Here is a 10,267-nt window from a genome sequence, read left to right on the forward strand (position 1 = left end):
AGGTTATTGCTCTCATGTTGTGAATCCATGGCCTCCCGAACAAAGCTTTGTATCTCGTATCTCCTTCGATTACATAGAACTTGGCTTCCTGAATGGTTTCTGCGACATTGCCCGGTAATGTTATCTCCCCTTTAGTGGTCTCACATGCCATATTGAACATGTTCAGGACTCGGACTGCATGTACGATCTAATCTTGTAGGTCGAGTTGTTCCACGACCCACGATCTGATGATGTTGGTTGAGCTACCTAGATCAATTAACACACGCTTAACTCGAGATTCATTTATGAGTACCGATATTACCAGTGCATCGTTGTGGGGCTTCACAAGTATGATTCCCCCTGCGTCTTCGTGGTTGAAAGACAAGGTTCCTTTAGGTACGTAATCCTGAGTCCATTTTTCCCTTCTGATGAATACTTTGGTGCGCTTCAGCATCGGCCCCTGAAATGTCGACCCCATTGATGATCATGTTAATGGCGTGTTGAGGTTCCTCTTTCTCTATTTGTTTATTAGAATCCATGTTCCTAAAGTGGTTCTTGGCTTGATTATTCAGGAACTCTCGGAGATGTCCGCCGGTGAACAGTCGGGCTAGCTCCTCTCTTAATTGTCGGCAGTTTTCTGTTCTGTGGCCATGAGTGCCATGATATTTTCACATTAGGTTAGGATACCATTGGGTTGGATCGGACTATAGAGGTCGAGGTCATTTGGTAACTTTGATTCGTCCGATGGCAGCTTCGATGGTGGCGACATCGACATTGTAGTTGTTATATGATAATCTTGGCGTTTCTTTAGGCCCGGCGAGCCTGTCGAAGCTTTTTTTGCTCCTGAGTCCCCCGGTTGTTTTGACCTCGATTATTTCTCCTTTCGTTTCTCATTAGGTTCTGCTCAGACCCGTTACTTCTTCGATCTCCATTGTACGGCTGATATCGATCCCTGTTCGATCTCGGTTCACGATCGATGTCTCTCTTGACTTTGTCGATGGTTTTGATGGGATACACGGACCCGGAAGGCGCCCCAAGCTGATCATTTTTTACCCTGATTTTTGATTGATACCGGTTATGGACATCGACCCAAGTGACAGCCGGATATTCTAACAAGTTTTGTTTTAGCTGTTGTGAAGCCAACGAGCTTCAAATGTTGAGTCCTTGGGTGAAAGCCTGAACGGCCCAATCATCAGCGACCGGCGACAGGTCCATCCGTTCCATTTGAAACCGGGACACGAACTCTCTAAGCATCTCATTATCCTTCTGTTTTACTTTGAAAATGTACGACTTCCTGGTCTCGACCTTGATAGCCCTGGCGTGTGCTTTTACGAAGGAATCTGCAAGCATAGCAAACGAGTCAATAGAATTGGGAGGTAAGTTGTGATACCATATCATAACTCCTTTTGACAAGGTCTTCCCGAACTTTTTCAACAAGACCGACTCGATATCATCATCGTCCAAGTCGTTCCCTTTGATGGCACATGTATAGGAGGTCACATGCTCATTTGGGTCGGTCGTTCCATTGTACTTAGGAATCTCGGGCATGCGAAACTTCTTAGAGATCGACTTTGGAGCCGCGCTAAGTGGGATAGGTTTTTGAACGAGCTTCTTGGAATCCAGGCCTTTTAATATCGGTAGTGTTCCTGAGATTTGGTCGACCCTGGAATTGTAGGTTTCCATTTTTTTGTCATTAGCTTCGATTTTCTTCTCTCCCGATTCTACCCGTTTTGTCAGTTCCTCGAGCATCTTTATGATGTCGGGGTTGGTCCTCGATTCATTTTCATTCAGCCTCTTTACGATCGGTTCGTTTCTGCGGGTGACTTCCCAAGATGGATCGGGCTCAATTTTGCTCGACGCGCGGCTTTTTGTCTGTAACTGGGCTATCGTCGCCTGTTGAGCCTACAACATTTCGAAGATCACCCGTAAGTTGATCCCGTCCTCTCCAATGTCTCGTGTATTTTGAGCTCCTGATCGGGCTTCACCACGGACGTTATTCTCAGGGTTGGTAAGCAGATTTAGGTTGATGGCCACATGCGAGTTGGTGTCAATCGGGTCAGAGGCCGAAGTTTTGATGGGATCAAGAGGTGGTACCTCGCCACTAGGCACTACATTGTTATTTTCACCGTGATGTCCAGACTCAATGTCAACATATAGAGGTGCTAGCTGGGAGTTTGACATTTTGAGCTTTAACATGAAATTAGAGGCATTCCAAAGAACAAGGGTAAAGTAGTGTATGTTATAGATATTTGTATCAAATAGCCACTATTATCATATGCCCCACGGTGGGCGCCAAACTGTTTACCCTCAAAATCGGATAACAATTAAATTTGTAAGTAGTTTTAAGGATATGCGAATTCATTTGACACAAAGCAGTAAATAAGGACAAATTAAATAAACAAGGATGCAGTAAGATCAAACCACACGAGGGAGACGATTTAAGCCTTAGTGAAATATTTGCCCTCGATCTGGGCTCGTAACAACAAGCACCGACGAACGAAAGCAGAAGAACTGACAACAAAAAAAAATATTGCCTGGGAATGCGTGTTACCATGTCCTTTATGAATTATCACCCCCCTCCCTCCCCTTTATATAGTATGAGAGTCCTACTTTAGGTACAATTCTATAAAAGGTAAAAAAATCTTTTTTTAAGCAACTATACTACTCGGCAACACTTGCCTAGTGGATAATATATAAATAAAATTCCAAAATGGGTCCAAAGCTTACAAGATATCCAAAACCAAAATAGAAGTTGCATGAAGCTACTAGCTATTAAAAAGATAGAAAAGCTAAAATCTAATGAACTAGCTATTACAACATGATAAGTTGAATGCTTCCTTCTCCTATTAGTGCATGTGAATCCAATTGTCATTGGCAAATACCAAGCAGCACCTATCAAACTCTCACCAGGCGCCAGGGTATATTGTCCATAGGCTAAAATGAATTCCAAGCATCTCCACCATAGAGTTGAAGCCAACATAGTCTTCCAAGTGTAGCTACTATATGATCTCCATATGCAGTGGACTGATTTTGTTCAAGTATTAATCATGTGCTCACTCATCAAAATTAATGTGTAGAAGAGGAGCCTAGCTTTAGGCAGGCTTTGCAAGGCAAAAAGCTGGCTTTAGGCAGGCTTTGCAAGGCAAAGGTGAGGCATGAGCTGGTGAAGATCATGCTCCACGCAATATTCCAACCCTTGAATAATAGCCTTAGCTTCAGCCACCACATTAGTTGTCACTCCCATGTCTACTGCCCTAGCATACACTACATCACCTTCATCATCCCTCACACAAAAGCCTAGGGATCTAGGTCCAGGATTGCCCTTTGAAGCTCCATCAGTATTACATTTGTACCAACCATTAAAAGGAAGCTGACATGTTACTCGTGTAGTGATCAGTATAGGTTTATATCCTTAAAAGTATTGAATCATGTTTGGCCATAACAATGGAATATTAGGGATCCAATCATACCTCACCCTTGCCAGTTGATGCAATGTCCTATTTATCTCATGAATCACCATATTTGTGGACACTGAACCACCATGTTTACCTCCATTTCTTCTCTTCCAAAGCTCCCAAGTGATGATAGCTGGTACTGCTTGAAATGGTGGCTTTAATTTTGGACAACACTGAGCATACCACCAATGCCTTATAATCTGCTTCAATTGAATCAATTGCACAGAAATTCCAGCAGCCCACATGAACAAGTTCCATACCTTAGAGGCAGTAGGACTTGTGACAAATATATGCTCAATGAATTCCTCTTGGGGCTGCTGACAACACCAACACCTAGACATCACTATTTGCCCTTGCCTCCTCCACATGTCATCGGTGGCTATTTTCTGCCTCCACAATCTCCACAAGAAGAAGGATATCTTGAATGGAAAACCTTTAATCCACATTAACTTGAATTCCTGATTAGGATCAGCCATATGCCTTAATATTTGCCAAGCACTGCTAATACTAAACTTCCCTGAAGGAGTTGGCATCCAGTATGGCCTATCCCAATATCCCTCACTGCCTTCATAGTGCACATTTAGCCTTATATGTTCTGCAATTTCCTCATTGAAAGTTTGATCTAACAGCTGATCATCCCATGCTTCCCCTTGCCGTAGTTCTGCTACCTCCTGAAGACCTTCATTGATTGGAAAGTCTTCAGGTAATATGTGATAAAGTGCACCCCAATCCAGTCCAATTTTCATGCCAAATATTAGTTGTTCCACTCTTCAATTCCCATACGATCTCATGTTCTACTTCTTCTCTAACATTCAACATTTGTCTCCAAACATGAGACCCTCCCCTAAAATGCACCATTGTTGGTAGCTCCTTCTTGCAATACTTATTCCACATAAAATTAGACCACAAAGATTTTGTGGTCCTAAACCTCCACCATAGTTTAGCAAACAGTGCCCTTGAGACATCATTTAAGGACCTAAAACCTAGCCCATCTTCCTCTTTAGGAAGGCAAAGATTTTGCCATGAAGCCCAGTGTCTACTTCTCCTTTCTTCCTTTGTGCTCCAAAAGAACCTAGCCAAAGTCTTATGTAGATGCCCCAGGATGTTGTTTGGTGGATCAAGGACTGATAACATGTGAACTGGCATACTTTGCAACACACTAGAGATGAGTGTTGCCTTTCCTCCAAATGACAACAACTTTCCTTTCCATGAATGCAATTTAGCCTTAACCTTCTTGATAAGATCCTCATAATAGTCCTTCCTCCTTCTAGTGTAAAAAATAGGACACCCTAGATATGTGAAGGGGAATTTACCTCTTGCAAATCCTGTAATAGCTCCAACTACCTGAAACAATCCATTAGCAACCTTTGAATGCATGTAGTATGAACTTTTATCTTTGTTGATCATCTGACCTGATATCTTCTCATAGTTCCCCAACACTGCCATAATCTTGCTCAAAGAGGGAGGATGAGCAGATGCAAAGATTATCGTATCATCAGCATATGACAAGTGGTTTAAAGGATCAGGCCACTTAGGCATTCCAAATCCCACAAATGACTTGTCTTCAAAGAGCTTATTCAAAGACCTGAAAAGTACCTCAGCTGACAAAATGAACAACGTTAGAGATAAGGGATCCCTTTGTTTCACATCCTTTGTCGACTTAAAGAACCCTGAGGACTGCCCGTTCACCAATACTGAATACCAGCTATTTGACATCAAGTTCCACACCGTGCTGATGAAGTGTTCAGAAAATTCCATCTTTCTGAGCACATGCAATAAGTACTTCCATGAAACCATATCATAGGCCTTAGCTATATCAAGCTTGATCAACACATTAGCTGGCTTTCCCCTTAACCTTATGTCAGTGACAATTTCTTGAGTCAATAAGATGTTCTCAAATATACTCCTACCCTTTACAAATACGGATTGATTAGGAGCTATTAGAGATGGCAAAAAACTCTCCAATCTGTCATGTAACACCCTAGACAAGACCTTGTTAATGAAGTTGCTCAAACTAATAGGTCTTAAGTTAGAGAAGGTCTCAAATCTAGGTTTCTTGGGCAGTAACACTAGATTGGTGTGAGTGATAGATTTAGGCAATGCAGCTCCTCCATAGAAGTGCAGCAACATGTTGTGTATATCAGCACCAATAACATCCCAGCATGTTTGATAAAACAAGCCAGTGAATCCATCAGGACCACTAGCACTCTCCCCACTAAGCTCAAAAACTACTGCCCTTACTTCTTCAATTGTTGGCAATCTGCTAAGTTCCAAATTCTGATCCATAGTGACCATTGAAGATACATTATTGAGCAAGGAAAATTCAGAAGCATCACTTTCATTTGTGAACTGTTTTTGATAGAAGTCCACTGCATTGTAGCCAATTGCTCCTGGTCTTCAATCCATACCCCACTGCCACTTTTGATCCTCTTCAGTTGCAATTTCTTTCTTTTGCCATTAACATGATTGTGGAAGAAACTTGTATTCCTATCTCCTTCAGCAAACCAAGTCATCCCAGCTTTTTGCTTCCAATACTGCTCCTCAATACTCAAGTATTTCTTCAATTCAGATTGAGCCTTTTGAAGCACAATTATATTCTCAGTTGTAGGCTCTTCTTCAAACAACTTCTCCTTCACCCTAACAAATCTTTTGATTTACTGATTGCCGGTTTTTTATCGGTACGTGTCGAGAATCCTGCCGAAATATCCGGCGGGTCACGGATATTCTGATCTTCCGTTGGCTATGCGGGCAACGTTTCTTTAAAGTCGCTTGAGGCTAGGACCGATTCCGGGATCATGACCACGGTAATCTCGAAGGCAGGCGTCCTGTCTCCGGGATCTAGTCCGATGGGACTTGGGGTCGATCTTCAGTCCTTTATTGTCATGTTTCGAGTCTGGCTTACCATGTCGGAGGTTAAGATTCACCACGAGCTCAATTCCGATAGTATACAGTGTCACTGCTGTTAGAATTTTTTATTGCAAATATAAAGAAAAAAGAATTAGAAGCATAGTTTGACTACTAACGATGATAGTTCATAGAAATTTACTTGTGAGTCCACTAAAAATCTTGACCCGCTGAGACATTTTAATACAATAATGGCCATACTAATTGCGTGGAGGAATTGCTCACACAGGGTTGCGATAAATCTAAGCAATAATACTAATATTCTAAGCAACACGATAATTGTCGTCATCAGGTGTTACATTAAACTATAATTTATGTTCCATGAGTTCTCTTACTTTCTTTCATCAAATAATCATAGATTATATTGTTATGTCTATATGTTAATTCTAGACTTAAAAGCATTAACGCCATGTTTCAAACTTCAATCTTACTTTATTGGTCAGCCGGTGCGTACCTTGGCTATGTATTGGCTTATGAAAGAAAATCATTGGCATATCTTGGCTATGTATAACTCGACTAATTCATTAAGTATATGTTATCTCGAAGTAGCACAAACACCGACTAATTCATTAAGTGCTATTTCGTAGTAGCACAAACATATTTTTACAAACATAATAAAAAAAATGTCCAACAATCTAGATTTTAACCAATTTTGATTTTACACACTACTCATTTATGGCAAAATAATCTCTATAACCAAAAACCAACAAACACATTAATCTCACGTCCAAACTAGCTACCAACCTTGCCCAATGTGTCCAACTAAAATTTAAGGTTAGTGGCAGTATTTCAGGACCAAGTGGCCTTTGGTTTTATAGAGAAACTTTGGAATGAAATACAGGCTGGTATATTTCAGCTTTACAAAGTCGAAAAAAATCTGTAAATAGATAACATCTATCATCTCCTTTAGTTGTCGATGTCATTTGCTTGGCAAAGCAACCAAAAAAGTACATTAACATCCTATCAAGAAAATATTGGCCCAGCAACCCATGAGACTTATCATCAATACTCTACTGGCAAAGTAATTGGATTTTCACATCAGTAAACACAAAGCTACTTGCACTATATGAAGACAATAATGGTGTTCAAGATATTAATTTACACTTCCACTAGTCAGTTAGCAGTTCACTGTATAAAAAGCACATAACACGAGGATTTACATAAGCTGTTATAATCAAATTAGGTAAAAGAGCCAAATATCATAAAGTTCATATCAATATCTCATTACTAATATCATACTAAATTCAAAACAAGAAAGACAATAGATAAACAGTCTGAGAATAAACCAACATTGAGATTAAATAGACCTTTGGACTGCTCTAGTAGCAAGGGAAAAACCCAAAGGAACAACCATCTCAATTTCCTTCTAGCACAAGATGCATCAAGACTCAAAATCTCTCTTAAACAGAAAGTAAACATTACTCAACTCACTCGAAAGCAATAAAACCACGGTCTCAAGAACCTAACTTAACGATTCTTGAGACATAAAAACTCTCTTACTAATATAAATTAACTAATACTAATAAATATAAAATAAAACATCTATTAGCTGCAAAACTTATGGGCATAATGCAATATTGAGGGGTGTTGTTGTTCCATTCATCAAAGGAGCTGCAGTTACTTCATCCATCCAAGCACAAGATTCATTATATCCATCAAAATCAAAGTCGAAATCGAAATCAGGCAAACCAGTAGGCAATTGCTCATCACCTTCAAGTCCATATATAGGCAAATCCTCGAAATCATTCACCACAAAATCATCAAGATTCTGACCAAAATCATCACTACCCGCAAAGAACAAATCCATCTCCACATCAAACTCAATTCCTGCACCAATCTCAGCCAATGATAAACTATCCTCCATCAACCCCAGCTCATCCTTCGCCTTTTCATCGGGACGTTTGTCATTGACTTCAGAGGTGGAAGTCAACGAGTCCATTTCAAGAACTGATTCTGGAGATGTGTGTGAAGTGTGAGACACCAAACTCTCAGCTGAATTCTCCTCATTGTTTGAACTCTTTTCAGAAACATTACTACTAGAGATATTATTGTTCTTAGCCATTGAGTCGAATTCGAGGCGTTTCGTTTCGTAAGCTAAAGAAGCTTCTTCAGCAGTATTATAAGTACCAAGCCAAACCCTTCTACCTTTAAAAGGGTCACGAATTTCAGCAGCCCATTTTCCCCATTTCCTTTGACGTACACCTCTGTATTTCCCTGGACTTAACCTCTGTTGATTCGAGCTCGGGGTTTTAGCTAAAACCCTTTTCTTTTTCGGGTTTTTTTCACCATTATTGCTATCTTGGCAAGAACTTTCAGTGGTTTCAACAGGAATTTTGACTTTGGATTTTTTGGGGCTAATGTTACCAATAGGCAAAGTAATTTCCCTAACAAAACGCTTGAGCTTAGGCTTGATATCATTGACTCGTTCATCATCAGACGAATCAGTTGCATCCGGATCGTTACAAACGATCCGAATTTTTCTCATGGGTTGACCCGTTTCGACTCTGTTTTTCGATTTTTGAGGTTGTTTCTGAGGCTCAAACATTTTCAAAACCCCTCAAAATACGCCCAGAAAATTGGTTTTGCTTTTATCAGTAAAAAGAAACAAAAATGAAGGGATTAAAAGGTCAAAACTGCAAAAATAAACAGGAAAATTCTCTGGGGTATCAAGTAAGAGGTTGTCTCAAGAGCAAAATAGGATGTAAAAATCTGTTTATATGAAATCCACCAAAACACACAACACCAGAACAAGTCCTGTAAAAAATCGACAAAAACCCATATCAGATCAGCAAAATAAAAAACAAAAAATCCAAAAAAAAAAACAAGAATGGATCATAAAAGTCGTTAGTCTAAAACCACTAGGGTTTAAGGATAAGAATATTTTACCTTTTGGGCCTCAAACGCATCGAAATAATTGGAGAAAACAGTGAAATCTTCTGCTGAGGAAAACAGCAGAGGATTTGTTGCATACACAGAACAAAAATCACTGAAAATCTTGCCGACATAAAATCAATCTCCACTTCCTCTACAGAAACAACCTTTATTTCTTCCTTCAGTTCTTCAACCCCAGAAATTAAAAGCCAGCCAAAAAAGGAAGAAAAAAAATATGATCAGTTACTCCTATTTATAGATAAATAAGAATAAATCTCTCTATACCAAAAACCAAAGTAAAAAGATTAGGAATCTATGGCTAAAAAATTTCCCCACCCTCAGTCCCTCAGTATCTGACAAAAGGCAAATTTCGTTACCCTTCTTTGCCTTTTGTACTATACTATCACTACAATACTATATACTATATGGTGTGTTTTTTAGTGTGTGTGAGAGAATTACTAGGGCTATTTGTGTGTGTGTATATAGAGAAAAAACCAAAAGTGACCAAGACTTTACCAAGTCTGAAAAATTCGCAAATCTCAATACAAAAACCAATTTAAAAAGAACAATTTTTAACATTAAACAATTAGAAATAGTTTGAATATGTGTGTACGTACCTGTTTTTTCTGGTCTTTCACGTCCTTTTCTTCTCTGCTTTTTTTACTCTGCTACACTGTTGTAATTGTTTTTCTCTCTCACTTTTTCCCAAGTGGTCAAAATTTGCATTAAAGGGAGAGGGGTTTAAGTAATTGTAGTGGGTGAAAAAAGACAGAAAAGAAGTGTGTATAAAATGTGTGTTGGTAAAAAATTTAATGACTGTGTTTTTGTATGTATATATGGTGATGTTAATGAATTATGAGCTGGCATGTCATACATGTCATGATATGCATGAAAATAGACAATTAGCTGATTGTTTCTACCACGCGCGTGCAGATAGCGTGTGATTCATTCTCCAATCTAGGTGGCTACATGTGTAAAAATAACACTAGATAGTTATTCCAAAGGACTGATACTTAGTAATTAATCAATATGTCTTGAATTTTATTTTACAGTTTATC

General features: G+C 39.4%; 1 protein-coding gene across 2 annotated transcripts; it reads right to left on the reverse strand.

The window, feature by feature from the left end:
• Nucleotides 1-7,535: 7,535 nt before the first annotated feature.
• Nucleotides 7,536-9,970, reverse strand: LOC107771562 (ethylene-responsive transcription factor ERF118). 2 transcript variants are annotated; one of them, XM_016590963.2, is made up of 3 exons: nucleotides 9,827-9,970; nucleotides 9,225-9,396; nucleotides 7,536-9,092 (listed from the first exon to the last, which is right to left on the reverse strand). In XM_016590963.2, the coding sequence occupies exon 3, from the start codon at nucleotides 8,881-8,883 to the stop codon at nucleotides 7,897-7,899; it is 987 nt and encodes a 328-aa protein (XP_016446449.1). In that variant the 5' UTR covers nucleotides 8,884-9,092; nucleotides 9,225-9,396; nucleotides 9,827-9,970; the 3' UTR covers nucleotides 7,536-7,896. The 2 variants fall into 2 exon arrangements, with proteins under 2 accessions (XP_016446449.1, XP_016446450.1); XM_016590964.2 differs by lacking the exon at nucleotides 9,827-9,970 and adding an exon at nucleotides 9,546-9,721.
• Between the last annotated feature and the right edge of the window lie 297 nt (nucleotides 9,971-10,267).

Source organism: Nicotiana tabacum, chromosome 24 (genome assembly GCF_000715075.1).
Source record: "Nicotiana tabacum cultivar K326 chromosome 24, ASM71507v2, whole genome shotgun sequence".
In the NCBI taxonomy this organism is placed as follows: Eukaryota; Viridiplantae; Streptophyta; class Magnoliopsida; order Solanales; family Solanaceae; genus Nicotiana; species Nicotiana tabacum.

Excerpts from the sequence above, each read along its gene's own strand:
- LOC107771562 (XM_016590963.2), bottom strand. The coding sequence starts at position 8,883 with ATGTTTGAGCCTCAGAAACAACCTCAAAAATCGAAAAACAGAGTCGAA.